The sequence below is a fragment of the Vulpes lagopus genome, chromosome 3 (genome assembly GCF_018345385.1).
Source record: "Vulpes lagopus strain Blue_001 chromosome 3, ASM1834538v1, whole genome shotgun sequence".
Classification (NCBI taxonomy): Eukaryota; Metazoa; Chordata; class Mammalia; order Carnivora; family Canidae; genus Vulpes; species Vulpes lagopus.
The window spans coordinates 16895081-16912379 of NC_054826.1; the positions used below are offsets into that span (position 1 = coordinate 16895081).

The window sequence follows — 17299 nt, forward strand, 5'->3', positions numbered from 1 at the left end:
AAGGATAAACTGCATGGCAGATAATGGAATTAGAAAGAAAAAAAAAACTAGCTAGAATAATAGAAGTTTAAGTGAAAGTAAGAATCTCTAGAAAATTTACAGACAAGTTTCAAAGATGAATGTGCAATTTCCTTCCCTGGAAACCCTTAAAAATAATACACCTAATCTAAAAATCCTAAATTATTTAAATCTAAAGATTACTTTTTAAAAAACTAAAATGGGGTACCTGGGTGGCTCAGTTGGTTAAGTGTCTGCCTTCAGCTGAGGTCATGATGCCAGGGATCGGCAGGAAGTCTGCCTCTCCTCCTTCTCCCTCTCCCTCTGCCCCTCCTCCCTGCTTGTGCTCTCTCTCTCTCTCTCTCTCAAATAAATAAAATCTTTTAAAAAAAACAACAAAAAAACCTAAAACTAAAAGCTTTAGAATTTCATCTCTAGATGAACTCTAGAATTTCATCTACTTACCTGATTTTATACTATCAGGTAGCAAAATTATTTCAGGCCTCAAGAATATTTTCAATAAATTTTCAAATTCATTCTACCCTCCTAACATCCCTGTGAGTCAGGGAGGATAACACATCATTCATACTGCTAACAGTGCAATCAGTGAGGGGCAAGGAAATCAGCTCCTCTGCTGCATGAACATACCGAAAATATTTTTTTCCAAAGGAAGTGAATACTTGCTATTAAGAGATCTCAACCATACCTTTTTTCTTCAACAGACCATGCTTCCGAGAAGGTGTCTGCTGTATCTGCATCACTGTGGACTAGAGGATTCCCCAGTTCGGTGAGTGTGCTCCTGCTCAAACTCAGTCCTAGAGAAAACCTATCAAAACCTGGAGCCTCGGCTTTTTGTTCTTCAATTGGTTCCCAGATATTCATCTCAAAAGGACCTATATTCCTCTCCACACGTTTTAGGGCTTTCACTCTCACTTTATGAATAGAATGCATAATAACAGACATCATTTCCTCATTTTGGGGACCTAAAAAACAAAAGGCCTTGCAGTAAATTAAAATGTTTCAACTCAAGACAAAGGGGAACCCAAGTCCAGTCCCTCCTGGGAACATGGAATCCAACTGATGACTAAGACTTATTTCCACATTCTTACAGAGCACACTTTCTTCAGTGTTTATTAGAAAGCTATGGTCCACATTTTAAGGTAGAATTGCAGAAAAGAACAATAAAGGGACAGAATCCAGACCATAAAAATGTGTGCCCTAGAAAACAAATAGCTGAGACGTAATTTATCTATTTCAGGCTCCCTGGGTGGCTCAGTCGGTTATGCATCTGGCTCTTGATTTTGGCTCAGGTTGTGATCTTGGGGTCTTGGGATGGAGCCCCATGTCAGGCTCCATGCTGGGCATGGAGCCAGCTTGGGATTCTCTCCCTCTCCCTCTAGCTCTCTCTTTATGCTCGCTCACTCTCTCTCAAGTAAATAAATCTTAAAAAAAAATAAAAAAGAAGCAGCAATTTAACTATTTAAAAAATCAGACAATTAAAAAACAATCCCTACTATTTTTCCATTCCCAAGAGTGGTAAATAAGAGAAAATGAATATACTTTTAGCCAAAGAAACAAGGACACTTTTCTGACTTAAAATAATGGGAAACATGAAGAAGGAAAGTTTTTCAAGGTTGTCTACAGAAAAAAATTTTAAACATTATTATACATAAACAGGACATTTTAGAGAATGTCAAAAAAGTCTTAAGAAAAATAAAAGCCATATATATATATCAATGCAAGAATGTATAATCATAGGACATAACTGGACTTAAATACTAGATTGCAGATATTAAAAAAGAAGGTAACTTGTTTGTTTGTTTTTTTTTTAATTTTTTATTTATTTATAATAGTCACATAGAGAGAGAGAGAGGCAGAGACACACAGGCAGAGGGAGAAGCAGGCTCCATGCACCGGGAGCCCGATGTGGGATTCGATCCCGGGTCTCCAGGATCGCGCCCTGGGCCAAAGGCAGGCGCCAAACCGCTGCACCACCCAGGGATCCCGGTAACTTGAATTCTTTAAAAGTTTCCACATTGTGATTGTAGTTAATGCCACTGAATTGAACACCTGAAAATAGTAAATTTTCTATTATGCATATTTTAACAAGAAAAAATTCCACAAAGGCATCTTGAATGTATAGGATAAAATTAGTAACACAAATAACCATAAAGGAAGATGAAGAACACTAGTTCTCAATTAAAATATCCATATTACACAAAGTGCTATATATGCTCATTTTATATATTTTATCTTATTTAATACTCTTTGTGTGTGTAAGAGAAAGAGAGAGAGCACGTGGAAGGAGGGGCAGAGAGGAAGAGAAAGAATCCTAAACAGTCTCCATGCCCAGCGAGGAGTCCAACATGGGGCTCAATCTCACAACCCTAACTAAGATCATGACCTGAGCCGAAATTAAGAGTCCACTAATTAACTGAGTCACCTAGGTGCCCCTTAATCCTCTTTTAATTTACATTCATAAGGTAGATATTAATATACTCATTTTACAAATATGGAAATGAGACCCAGAGAGATTGAGCAACTTGCCTACCGTCACACAATTATTTTTTTTTTTTAATTTTTATTTATTTATGATAGTCACACACAGAGAGAGAGGCAGAGACACAGGCAGAGGGAGAAGCAGGCTCCATGCACCGGAAGCCTGATGTGGGATTTGATCCTGGATCTCCAGGATCGCGCCCTGGGCCAAAGTCAGGCGCTAAACCGCTGCTCCACCCAGGGATCCCCCGTCACACAATTATTAACTGACAGAGACATGACATGAAGTTAGCTTTGTCTGGTTCCAAAGCAAAATTGGTACTTATTTCTGCCTTCTCATACTATCTTCAAAGAAAGGAGAAATATGTAAAAACATAAGCACTAGAAATTACATGCTTTCAAAAGAAACAAGAATCTTCAGTAATTCATCTATCAGATATCTAAGAAATGACAAATACTACCTTTCACCACACAGTGTCTGAGTCTCTGCTGAAGAGAGTGATATTTTTCTCTTAAAGGAACCCTTATGTCCTCAGGATTGGGAAACGCTTTCACAAAAATTTCTGCTACCTTCAGAAAAAGTAAAAACACGGGTTTTATGAGCAATATCACTCTCAATTAAAACAAAAATCCTTTTAAAAAAAAAAAATAAAATAAAACAAAAATCCTTTTAAAGTCTCTGATTTTCATTTAGTTTGTTTTCACCTACATTCACATTACCTTTCTGATTGGTGGCAGTTCTCCAATAAGGCTCAAAATTAGATCTTGGATAAGTTCTTCGATATTAGAAAACCGAGAGAAGGGCAGCATTCTGTACGCCCACTCCACTGCGCTGAGACAGTGCTCAACCATACAGGAATCAAACTCCACTTCGAGGTCCTAAAAGGATATTGAGAAAAACGTTTCCTTTTCACTTTAGATGGATAGATAAGGATGAGTTCAAGAGTTTGTTATAGACAGTAAAATCTTCTAATCAAGCAATAACTTCCCAAGTAACATTTGTTCATCTTTCTTATTCCTGTGCAGAGAAATACCTTTTTTCCCTCCACATTTTCTCTTGCTTTCTGATATTGTCTGCAACTATAGGATAACTTATCACGAACATGTAGCATCCAACACAAAGCACAAAGTTCTCTGAAGCAACCTAAATTGGGAATACAAATATGAGAGATTGGATGAGTATGTACATTAATGTAGAACAACTTCACCACTGCTTGTTTTTTTTGCCAAAATAAATGTCTCTATTTTGTTGATTATAAGAGAAACATATATTCATTGCCAACACATTATATAAAAGTCGTGTAAACCCTTACAGAATTTTTATGCACAAATATTGTATGCATGGCAGTTGCCTAAAAATATTGAAAACATTTTTCTAAATAACTTACTCTATTTACTAGTAGTTTCTTTGCTTTAAGCTTCATAGTATTTTGTTGATAATGCTCAAAACCAATATACACAGCTCTACTTAATACTGTAGGGTTAATTTATTAGGAAAATTCCTTATGATAGGCAACTAAGTTTAAAACTTTTCAATACTAGAAATAATACTTTCCATTATTAAATGATTTTTTAATTAAAAGCAATAAAAGTACGCAAAGATAGATATGATCATACTATGTATGCTGTGGTGAAATAGGTCTTTTTTTTTTTCATTTAATATATCTTGGATATCTTTCCATGGTGGTAATATATACACATACTGTCTTTTCATTGCCAGTGTCGTATTCCATTGCATAAAAAGTTCCCCAAATCAATTGTAAATTGTGTCATTATTAATATTTAGGCCTAATTTCTACATAGGCAATTCATTTTGGACAAACCTATTGCTTTAACAGAAACTTCATCAAGCTTGTGGTCTCCAACTGCTCCAGGTCGAAAGAATGCTACACCTCCTTTACAGTAATTAAGTAATGATTGAGGGAAAGGACTCAATGAAGGAAGAGATCCTTTCATTCGAATCTGAAAGAATGATAAAATATTTAATTATCAGTCATCTAAATCTATTTTTAAGGAAACTATAAAGGAACAAACAAGGCAGGTAAGAGAAACCATACAGAATAGAAAACACAGCATGGTTCTTATACCATGTAAGAAAATATCCCTAAAATGAGCCATAGTTTCAGAAACTTAACTCACAAATTTAATTCAAAAAATTCACTAGGCTAGGTCACAAAAGTGAAAAGAAAGTTTCAACGAAATTTTTTTCATCTCTCAGTTTTGCCTATATAGAAAGAATATAATGCTATTTGTCCTGACTTTCCCCAAAGGCATAATAAAGAAAAAGAGAAATTTAAGTATCTCTTATCCAAAGTAAAACTACATGCAGTACCTAAAAATAAATATGACAAAAGCTCTACCTACCTATATAACTTTAAAAAACTTGAGTGACAGGATTAGAAAATCACCATTTGGCAACTCCTAATAAAGTACCGACTGCAGCAAGGATCATCAATCAATGTCCAATTAGGTAAAAAGTTGCTGGGTTGATGGAGAATGTGAGTGGGTAAAACACAACCCAAACCCTTGAGTCTATCTCACCATCATTAAAAGTGAAATAAAAAGTCATATGTGTCACATGAAATGATACAACAGGGAAGTATACAACACCATTTATGAAGGACTCATTTCTAAGAAAATGTGAACCAGTGCAGCCCGGGTGGCTCAGCGGTTTAGCGCTGCCTTCAGCCCAAGGTGTGATCCTGGAGACCCGGGATCAAGTTCCACGTCGGGCTCTCTGCGTGGAGCCTACTTCTCCCTCTGCCTATGTCTCTGTCTCTGCCTCTCTCTCTCTCTGTCTCTCATGAATAAATAAATAAAATCTTTAAAAAAAAATGTGAACCTGATCAAGCCTCTCTACCTCAATGAGTATAGAGTAATTACTCGTTCATGGGGAAATAAAAGGAAAGAGGAATGAGTTAAATGACACTAAATGGATACGCTATCAAACATACAGAATATGGTACAGACAAATTACCAAATCAAGAAGAGAAAAAAAAATTAAAGGAAACTACTATAGAATAAAAGAAAAGGAATCTAAGAGACAGTAACCTGAAAAAAAGGATTAGCAGCAGGCTTGTAATCTACTTTTTCCCTCTTCTATTCACTTCCACAAAGACTCAATCTCATCAAATCCCCTTGTAAGCATGCTAATGACAGACCTGTTATCAAACAAATTAACAGTATGTACTAGATGTACAGAACTTAGCTAGGCTGGTTATTATAAACATAGGATACATGGATTTATGGAATATGGCTTGCTGGAAATGTCACACAAGTTATATAATTAAAGAGATCTAAAAAGGAGATGTTCAGTAACTGATTCAGTTCTCTTTTGTGTTAAACAGAGGCCAGGTCACATTCTTTCACAGCAAGAAAAACTTTGGGAGCAATATATGCAATTGCAGTTTTCACCTGTGTCTTTTAGGTATATCCTTGAAATTATTGGTATAAAGTTTGAGTCAGACTTGATAATATAGTCCTTCCTATAATCTCATAACCAAACATGGGTGAACCTCATTTGGACCTTGATTCCAAAAAACCTACTATAAAAAAGACATTTTCAAAATAATCGGGGAATTGTTATTAGGACCAGGTATTAGATATTAATAAGGAATTAGTTAACTTTGGTATAATAATATGGTAGTTTTAAAATATGTCCACAAATTCTTTAAAACTCATCCCTTCAAAGGTAGAGCCTAACTTCCCTCACCTAGAGTATAGATCATACTGAGTAACTGGTTATATTGATTTCTGAGATTAAGTCTTAAAAGCATTGTAGCTTCCACCTTGCAGTCTTTTAGATCACTTGCTCAGGAAGCCTCCTGCCAACAATGAGCACCAACCTCTTAGCCATGTGCATGAGCAGTCTTGTAATCAGATCTCTGGTCCCTGTCAAGTGTTCAGATTCCTGTAGCAACAGTTCACATTTTGGCATGCAACTGCACGAGAAATGTGGCTTTTTGCTTTCATGAATAAAGACCTTATAATTTTGGTAGCAACAAGTGTTCCACCATCCCAACCAATTAGAAAACATCAATGTACTACAACTAAATTTGTAATTAAATTATATGCTCAATAAAATCTAAATGAAGGAGGTAGAGAATACAGCAATAAAGGGAATCACTTATGAATTATACATATTTCTGTAAGAATGGATCTCCACATTTTTGGTACCTCTCCCAAATTCAATAAATTCATGGGTTATCAATAAAACTATCAGATAAATTTGAGGAATACTGAATTAGAGGGAATCTGTGGGTCACCTCTGTATATAGCCCAGGGACTGACAACAGCCTTAAAGATAAGCCGCAAGTCACATGGGGCACTGTACAATTACAGTGCCAATGAGTATACACACAAAAGCTCTGGTCTATGGCCTGTTCATCCTAGGAGGCATGTCTTCAGCTGTGTTGCTAAAGTCTTAACACAGTCTTAAGGCTAGCTGAGTTAATTAAAGCTAGATTAAGTGAGATTACTGCTAGGATTTGTACATAAGATCAAACTGCAATGCAAATCTCATTTCCAACTTTATTGTAGAAAACTGTTTACTTAACCAATTTTTAAAATGAAGTTTCCGGGACACCTGGGTGGCTGAGCGGTTGAGTGTCTGCCTTTGGCCCAGGGCCTGATCCTGCAGTCCCAGGATCGAGTCCCGCATGGGGCTTCCTGCGTGGAGCCTGCTTCTCTCTCTGCCTATGTTTTTGCCTCTCTCTGTGTGTCTCTCATGAATAAATAATTAAATTTTTTAAATAAATAAATAAATAATAAAATAAAATGAAGTTTCCTGTAATAAACAGACTCAATAGATCTTGAAACTATTTTTTTTTTTTTTTTTTTTTTTAGATCTTGAAACTATTAAAACCAATCTTTCAATAAGAGAGGAAAACTCTTTGCCCTTCTTACTAGACATACTTTAAAAACAATTTTGGGATGACAAGATACAGAATGGGTATAGTTTCATGTTATATCTTTATGGTAGCTGTATGCAAATTTTACAAACCTTTCTTTTAAAAAGCCTAATTTTTAAAAAACAATTTGGTAACTTCTCAAAGTCTCTCTAAAGGTTCCTACTAAGAAAAGTTGTAGATTCTTGTTTTAAATATAACCAAGGACTGGGCCACCTGGGTGGCTCAGTTTGTTAAGCATTCAACTCTTGATCTCAGCTTAGGTCTTGATCTCAGGGTCATGAGTTTAAGCTCTGTACTGGGCTCACAAGGGGCATAGAGCTTATTTAAAAACAAAAACAAACAAACAAAAAAACAAAAACAAAAGAAAACATTTAAATATAACCAAGGGCCAAATTAAAGGTATTTAGGACTAATAATACTTATTTCCACATTTCAGAGACACAGACAACAGGCCTACAAAGAACTTGCAGCTGGGTAAGGAACATGAGCAGATGTCCCATTTGGCTACAGATCAGATAAGGATCCAATTACAACTCAGGTGAAGTCAGTGCAGAAGGGGATGACAGCTCCAGACTCAACTGAATCACACATCTTAGAAGATAGCAAGGGGGAGACTCCAACTGGTAGAGATTACTGAAAGGAAACACACAGCCAAGAACTAACTCTAACATCCCAGAGTATGACCCCACATCAGCCCCCATAGAACACAGATAATACCTCAGGATGAAGTGGGGGGAAATCCCTGAATTGACTTTACATCTTCAATAATGGTGGGAAAAAGAGAAAAAAGTAACTAAAATTACCTGGAATTAATTATGTTATGCTTTATAGTGCCAGACAGAATGGGACTAACAAAGAGACTCAGTACAGTGTCCTCTTTCAGCAGACCAGAAGAACTAGACTGATTAGGTTGCTTATTATAAACAAACCTGAAATCTATGGATTTATAGGGTAGGATTTTTTAGGAAAATGTCAGTATTTATAAATATTAATAAGTATTAATATATTTAAATAGTTTAACATAGCACATGAGTGACTAAGACATTTCCACACCTTTTGCATGACTTTTCTCGCCCATCTCAACTGCAATATGTACCACTGTGCCACAGGAAAAGAACACCGGGCTGCCCGGAAAAGCAAGAGGATACGTTGAAGGATTCCAGACACCTTTTGGCGGTTTTCTTTCTCAGCTTTTAAAACAAGATCATCGCCATCTTCCTGAAGAAAACAAAACAACTGATTTTAGTAGCTAGTAATATGAAAATTTTGAGGGTTGAGGTGAAAACAAATAAAGTGTTTCTCAAACTAAAATTTTCTTGGAGATTTATAAAAGAAATTTTGAGGGATGGCGTCAGAGATTTCAACTATAGCTATTTCTAGTGTCAAGGAAATACTTCTCTCATCTCAAACAATGTAAAGGGCTAAACTGACCCTAAACCCAAGTCTTCCCCTATAACAGTTAAAGCCCACCACTCCTGCCTGACTGCATTGGTAGAATGTTACATAGAAGGCTCCTTTCAAGAATGTCATTTCCCTTCCTCTGCCTGGAAAAATCTTTATATTTCAATGTCACCCTCTGTGAAGCCCTCCTGTTCTGTGTGACTATGACACTTTGCTTAGACTTCCATGAGAGTTTTTACTAATTTGTTCTGTACTGATTTATGTTTCCCATTATATTGAGATCTACTCAAGAGCAAAGACCTTGTCATCTATCTTTGTATTATCACAGTGCATGGAATAATGTCCAACATGAAATAGGATCCAATAAATATTTGTTGAATAAATACTATCAAGTCAATAAGCCAAAAATTAATTTCTCAGAGAATGAGATAATGTATTATAAATATTTGCTTCCCCATCATCCTACTATTACCACTTCTTCATTGCCTTCAATTTTTAATTGAGTATCTGCCCCTCCCTGACATTGCCTAAGATGATTTAATGAGAGCTGATCCTACATCCCCAGCTTCCAGGGAATGGACTGCCAAACAGAACCTTCCATTCTCCTGGGCCAAGAGTGAATCTCCATACCCTTACTTGGAATCCTGGTGAAAAATACTTCTGTTTTTCTTTCTCCCCTTCCTTCTCCCTCTAGATATGGACAAGGTATCCTTAGACCACCCTGCTCCCACAAAGACAGCCAGCCTTAAGCTGAAGCTAACACGTTAAAAAATAAACTAGAGAGGAAGAGCTCAAACCTATGCTAACATAACTGAGCCAGAAAGCTATCCTGCTACTAGGCTTCTTAATTATGCCAACCAATTTGGATCAAGTTTTCTATTATTTCCAACCCAAAGGATTCTAATTTTAATAAAAAACAGTAAAATGAATCACTACTAAGGATCGTAACCACTCAAACTAGTATCAGCACAGTATATTCCAAAAAATGCCTTAAATGCTGGTTCTTATTTCTAAACCAATACACTGAAGACTCAGATGTGACAGAAAAAATGAATCACTGAGAAATACAATGGACTATTTATTCCTCCCATGTATAACATATTACATTTGAAATATCAATAAAATATTTTTAACCCATTGAAACATAACCTTAAATATAATAAGAATATAAAAAAAACTCACACACAAAAAAAGAAAAAACCAAATACAGACAGAAGTTACTAATACTAAAACATTAAGTAGTAAAAAAAAAACAATACCAGAATCACTTCAAAATATTAATCAAGGGGCGCCTGGGTGGCTCGGTGGTTGAGCATCTGCCTTTGACTCAGCGTGATCCCAGAATCCTGGGATCAAGTCCACATCAGGCTCTCTGCACGGAGCCTGTTTCTCCTTTCTCTGCCTGTGTCTCTGCCTCTCTCTCTCTCTCTGTCTCTCGTGAATAAATAAAATCTTTAAAATAAATAAATTAATAAAAATAAAATTACTGAAGTAAAAAATATTAATCAAATATTAAAATAATTTAAGTGTAAATAATTTGCATTAATGCTTTAACTCTTAAAGCAGCTAACATAATGTTATGAGAGCAGAGAAGTTCCTGAGAGGAACATTGTACTGCTCTTTATGGCAGAACTATCAACTGAATAGTGAAGGAGAAAAAAATGATGTATCAAATTAAAAAAAAAAAAGTATTTCAAAAGAGGCAAAGACAGGGCACCTGGGTGGCTTAGTGGTTGAGCGTCTGGCTCAGGTCATGACCCCAGGTCCAGGGATCAAGTCCCGCATCAGGCTCCCTAGAGGGAGCTTGCTTTTCCCTCTGCCTATGTCCCTGCCTCTCTCTTTGTCTCTCTCATGAATAAATAAATAAAATCTTAAAAAAAAAAAAAAAAAAAGAGGCAAAGACAATGAGGTGAATAAAAGACTGAAATAATGTATGGCTTCTAAATTCTGATATTCATTTTTGCTACCCTAAACAAATGTCTATTTTTTAAAAATCTGGACATAGAGTACTCTCTCTTGATTTTATTAGTGCCATAATTTTAACATTGATTGAGTGCTTACATGTGTCCTCGGCCCTGAGGTAAAACCTATTACAGGCTATCTCATTTAATCCTCACAATAATGCTATTACAGGTACTATCATCATCTACATTTCTCAGATAAGGAAACTTAAACAGGTCAGTGCATTGCCTAAGATGATACAACTATTAAACAGCAAAGCTGGGATTTGGAAGTTTGTCTTTAGGGCTTTCATTCTTAACTTGATTATTATCATTAAGTTGATTATCTTAAAATTCGTACAAAATCAAGTTTAAATTAATTAAAATATTAAACTTACTTCACTAAGAATAGCTGGCTGAGGACAATATAATGGAGGAGCTGGTAGGTACAAGCCGACTGGCACCAAGCCCCACAGTCTCTTACTGAAGTCCTTGGCAGAGGTGACCAGGAGCTGAAATGTCTCTGATAGAACATCTGCATCGGCCATAACTGCTGCTTTCAATACTTCTTGCACTGAACCAAATAGCAGATTTACATCTTCTTCTTCAATGGGATCTACCAAACACAAAATCAGGTAAATTAAAGTTTATATTATGCTGATCCTTTTCTGTAGTGTAAAATCTATTTGAAAAAGCCAATCATCAAAAACAAACATATTGGATGACATGCAAAACAGGCCAATTTCTAGGGAAAATTTAATAACTATTCTGCTACTTTTCTTTTTTTTAGAGAGAGAAAATGCATGGGAATACGGAGGGGTGGGTGCAGAAGACGGGGCAGGAGGAGAGGGAGAGAGAATATCTTAAGCAGGCTCCATACCCAGAGCAGAACCCAATGCAGGGCTCGAGCTCACAACCTTGAGATCATGACCTGAGCCAAAATCTAGAGTCAGATGCTTAACCGACTGAGCCACTCAGGCAACCCTCTTCTGCTACTTTAAGATTATAGGCAATTAGAGCATAAGACCTTTTCCAAAATTACATAAGATAGTGTAATGACAACTATATAACAAAAATATACTTGGAGGGATCCCTGGGTGGCGCAGCAGTTTGGTGCCTGCCTTTGGCTCAGGGCACGATCCTGGAGACCCGGGATCGAGTCCCACATCAGGCTCCCCGTGCATGGAGCCTGCTTCTCCCTCTGCCTGTGTCTCTGCCTTTTTCTGTGTGTGACATCATAAATAAATAAAAAATTAAAAAATACATATATATATATATACTTGGAATAAGGCCTGCGTCAAAAAATAATACATGAAAAAACAAAACAAAAAAAATAATACATGAAAAAATAATAGGAAAAAATGTCAAGAAAGACACGTAAATAATATACAACCTTATGTGAATGAAGGCAGTGGGAAAGTAATTTTTTTCTTTTTATTAGTCCACCATAGTATTTTTTTTTTTTAAGATTTTATTTATTTACTCATGAGAAACCTACAGAGAGAAGCAGAAACATAGGCAGAGGGAGAAGCAGGCTCCCTACAGAGAGCCTGATGCAGGACTCAATCCCAGGACCCCAGGATCACAACCTGAGCCAAAGGCAGAGATGCTCAACCACTAAGCACCCAGGTACCCAGTACTTTTTTTTTTTTTTAAGAGAATGCATGCATACGAGCATGCACATGAGTGAGGGGGAGGCAAAGGGAGAAGGGAGAGACTCTTAGGCATGCTCCATGCCCAGCTCGGAGCCCAATGCCGGGCTGGATCTCACAACCCTGAGATGAAATCTAGTCATACACTTAGCCAACTAAGCCATCCAGGTGCCCCCACCATAGTATTTTTTAAATAAAGGTTAGTAAAAATGACATGTCATACAGCTAAAGAAAAACCAAACAAAATAGTCCTACTATCTGGATTCAACTATATAAATATCAGTATATATGTGGACATGTCCCAGAGGTAAAATGCAAGGAGATGCAGGTGATAGAACTGGAGATTTAGGGGGTTTTATATTAAAGCATCCTTTAACATACAGAATATAATATGAAAAAACTCATGTATCAACTTTTCATCCTTGTCTGATATTAACATTGTTGGTATATTGTTAATTTTTTTTAATGTTACCGATACAGCAGAAATTTCTTATTGTACCATTCATATTCTACTCACTCTCACCAGAGATAGCTATTAGCCACAATCTGGTATTGGAATTCCTATTACACAAATGTTATGGCCTCCTATTCTGTACTCTATAAAACCTGACCTCTTTCATATTTTCTTCTTTTATATATTCCAACTCTTTTTATCTATTTTGTATCTATTTTTATCTTTCTGTGTGTGTGTGTGTGTATATATATATATATATACATATTTACCTAGAATATATATAAATATAAAGTATATATAAATATATATATGTATTTACCTATAGTTCAAATTCATTTTCTACTTCACTAACCATCTGCTGAGTTTGTTTTTAAATCAGTTTATAAGGTATAATTTACATATACTAAAATTCATCCCTCTTAAGTATATAGTGCAATGAGTTTTGGCAAATCTATACAGCCCTGTAAGAACGCCATCACCTCAAAAAAGTTGTCTTATACCTTTCTGTTGGCAACCACTGATCTGTTTCCTGTCCTTATAGTGTATTTTTTTTTTAAGATTTATATATTTATTTGAGAGAGGGGGAAGCAGAGGGAGAGTGTGAAGGGGAGAGAAGCAGATGGAAAGAATCCTTCATGCAGATTCCCCGTGTGGAACTGACATGGGGCTCAATTCTACAACCCATGAGTCTGATAATCAACTGAGCCACCTAGGTGCCCCCCTTATGGTGTTACTTTTTAATAACATGGCACATAAATGGAATCAAACAATATGTAATCTTTCCGACTTCTTTCATTCTGCACAATGGTTCTGCAATTCATCTATTTTGTTGCATGTTATCAGTAGTTTACCTCTCTTCATTATTATTCAATTGTACAGATAACTGAAATTGGTTTATCCATCCACCAGTTGATGAGCATTAGAGTTGTTTCAAGTTTTTGACTATTATGAAAAAAGCTGCCATGAAATTTGTATACAGGTCTTTGGGTGGTTCTATGTTTTTATTATATTTAGGTAAATACCTTAGGCATGGAATCCACTGAGTTTTTATTTCCTCTTTGTTTCTGACTCCTGGAAATTTCCCCCACTTTCTCTATTTATTACCCTTAAAATGTGTATTTTTATGTTTATGTTTTATATTTTATCTAGAAACACATTTTATTTATATATTTACTGTAGGAAAGTTTTGCAGATTATTTAAAACAACATATTGTCAAAACTGTAAGTTCAGACTAGGACTTTGTCTTTTTTTTCAAAACCAACTTTCATGTAGTTACATATCTTTCATCTATTTAAAAAAATATTGACAGGGGTGCCTGGGTTGCTCAGTCAGTTGCGCATCTACCTTCACGATCCTAAGGTCCTGAGATCGAGCCCCACATTAGGCTCCCTGTTCAGTGGGGAGCCTGCTTCTCCCTCTCCCTCTGCTGTTCTCTTGCTCTCTCTCTGTGTCAAATAAATAAAATGTTTAAAAATAAATAAAAACTGGGGATCCCTGGGTGGCGCAGCGGTTTGGCGCCTGCCTTTGGCCCAGGGCGCGATCCTGGAGACCCGGGATCGAATCCCACGTCGGGCTCCCAGTGCATGGAGCCTGCTTCTCCCTCTGCCTGTGTCTCTGCCTCTCTCTCTCTCTCTCTGTGTGACTATCACAAATAAAAAAAAAAAATTTAAAAATAAATAAAAACTTAAAAAGTAAGTTTAAAAAATATTGATAGAAAAGTATCAAAGAAAAGTTTTTAGTCAGATTTCCAAGTATTAGGAGTTCTTTCTGGAAAGAGAAATAAGTTCTAAGAGTTAGAAGTCTCACTGCTTAATGGAGGCATGCACTAATAAAACTACAGGGTCCCACAGGTGTCATTAAACATACAACTTTAGGGCGCCCGGGTGGCTCAGCAGTTGAGCATCTGCCTTTGGCCCAGGGCGTGATCCTGGAGACCCAGGATCGAGTCCCACATCGGGCTCCCTGCATGGAGCCTGCTTCTCCTTCTGCCTGTGTCTCTGCCTCTCTCTCTGTGTGTCTCTCATGAGTGAATAATTAAAAAAAAAAAATACAACTTTAAATACCTGACTTCATTACTCTTCATCTAAATTTCTCCATCTATATCACAGACAAATTTTAAGGGCTCCTGGGTAAATCTATGTAATATATGTGATATTACATTATTTTTAATTTTGTAACACCACTCTGAACTTTTTTTTTTAAGATTTTATTTATTTATTCATAGAGACAGCGACAGAGACAGAGAGAGAGGCAGAGACACAGGCAGAAGGAGAAGCAGGCTCCATGCAGGGAGCCTGACATGGGACTCAATCTGATTATGCCCTGGACTGAAAGCGGCACTAAACCGCCGAGCCACCCAGGCTGCCCCACTCTGAACTTTTCAAACTAAAAACAAAACCGACTCTGTAATTTATGTACTTGGCAAGAGAACTAAATACTTTTAAGTACCCTCCTGTGTACGAGATTCTATGACTATGACTACAAAAGAAAATAATCCAAATGTAGCAAAATACAACTAGTAAAAAGATAGGTACAGAAAATCAGAGTATTATTCAGTTACTGTAATTTTTTTTAAAGATTTTTATTTATTTATTCATAGAGACACAGCATAGAGAAAGAGAGGCAGAGACACAGGCAGAGGGAGAAGCAGGCCCCATGCAGAGAGCCCGACGTGGGACTCGATCCAGGGTCTCCAGGATCACGCCCTGGGCTGCAGGCGGTGCGAAACCACTGCGCCACCGGGGCTGCCCAGTTACTGTAATTTTTTAAGCTGGAATAAGTTTTGGATGCTCCCGTGATTAAGAATAAATAGCAAACTTTAATCTTTGATAAGCTTACTTCAAAGTTTAATATAACTGTGGGTATTAACAAGTTTTTAATAATATCATAAAGTCTATATAATTAAGCTGTTACACTGTCAGACTATATGTGGGTAACATACCTGTAAATTGTTTGTATTTTGAGCCCATTTCATTTTTTGCTTCCAATGAGGCTGCCCGACCTAAAAAACACTGCAGCTTTTCCTGGAAAATCTGTGCTGGAGTCATATTTATTGGTAAATTCAGACTAATTTTCTTGGTCCTGAAATCACATCAAGTTAAGTGAAATGATTCCAAATTTTGAAAAAAAATGAAATATTAATACACTAAGAACTAAACATGAAATTTTAGGAAACAGTGAAATTCACTTTTTATTTATCCTCTTTTTTAAAAAGAAATAACTGGAGAGAAAAAAAGAAATAACTGAAGAAGCATTGCATTAAGGAGATTTTTAAGGCTCTCCACAATTATGATACTAATATATCTTCCCATCATTATTTCCCATTACTACCCTACAGTCTACTCTATCCAAACTGAACCAATCTTCTCTTTTGCCATAACCTTTGCTCATGTTTGGAATGTTCTCTCACTCTAGCTACTCCATTTGTAGAGATCCTGTCTTCTCTCCAATGCCCATCTCAAATGATATCTCCCACATAAAGTATTTCCTGTCCTATGCCTGCCTCATACTATTGCTCTCTCCACTGGAGAACCAGTACTTTTCTTGCCATACTACCTAAATTGTGATAATGTTTTGTCCTAATTTCTCTATTAAACTATAAAATCTTAAACATGGAGACTATGTGTCATTTAAGTTTATATCCACAAAGATACCTGGCATAGAGCTTAGTACAGAGAGGTTACTTAATAAATAAATATATGTTGAATTTGAACTGAAAAATATCAAAGATACAGCAATACCATAATATTCAAAAGAGGTAAAATACAGATAACTAGCTTGATTAGCATGAAATCCAAAACCTACTTAACACAAACTCCCACTGACTAAAAGCCCTTTGAGGCCATTATTAACAAATGTGCTAAATACAAAACTTTTCTTTTAAATAAAATTTTTAACACAGGAAAGTTGCTGAACTGTCCATGACAGTAGCCACTAACTGCATTTAGCTATTTAAATTTAAATTAGATTGAAAATTCAGTTCCTCGGTCTTACTAGGCACATTTCAAGTGCTCAATAGCTACAGGTGACTACTAGCTATCATATTGACAGCACATATAAACAGAACATTTTCAACACTGAAAACTGTTATTGGACAATGCTGGAACAAGGATTCCACAAAATGTGGAAATGCCAGCAATGAGAGAAAGAAAAAATAGATGACACTATGTTGCTATTTCTTAACCTAAGTTTGTCTCAAAATACATACCTTATGAAATGGCTATGATGTTTGCAGAATAGTTGGAAGGCCACACCGATGGAAACAGATGTCTTCCAGTCTCCAAGTTTGTGTGCCAACCAAACGGCCTCTGGAACGAGGCCACCAATAAGTAATAGTTCAAAGGCATATTCAACTGTCCACACATCAGAAAGATTCTGATCTCTTACGACACTGGCCACCATAGAGTGCTGCAGAGGAATGAGTCGAAGGGACTGTTCTAGGCATA

The 17299-nt window shown here is 36.4% G+C and overlaps 1 protein-coding gene across 11 annotated transcripts in view; it reads right to left on the reverse strand.

Annotated features, from left to right (window-relative positions):
• The window catches only part of CPLANE1 (ciliogenesis and planar polarity effector 1), a 140605-nt gene that overhangs the window by 85627 nt on the left and 37679 nt on the right, over positions 1–17299 (reverse strand). For all 11 annotated transcript variants that reach the window (XR_005986734.1, XR_005986732.1, XR_005986733.1 and 8 more), the window contains 9 exons: positions 17062–17290; positions 15796–15935; positions 11146–11363; positions 8460–8624; positions 4320–4458; positions 3531–3640; positions 3217–3375; positions 2958–3066; positions 704–980 (listed from right to left, as the gene is read on the reverse strand). Coding sequence is in view for 8 of the 11 variants with exons in the window: in XM_041747930.1 (XP_041603864.1) it covers positions 704–980; positions 2958–3066; positions 3217–3375; positions 3531–3640; positions 4320–4458; positions 8460–8624; positions 11146–11363; positions 15796–15935; positions 17062–17290 (1546 nt within the window). In the remaining 3 variants the exon portion in view is untranslated. The remainder of the gene's footprint in view (positions 1–703; positions 981–2957; positions 3067–3216; positions 3376–3530; positions 3641–4319; positions 4459–8459; positions 8625–11145; positions 11364–15795; positions 15936–17061; positions 17291–17299) is intronic.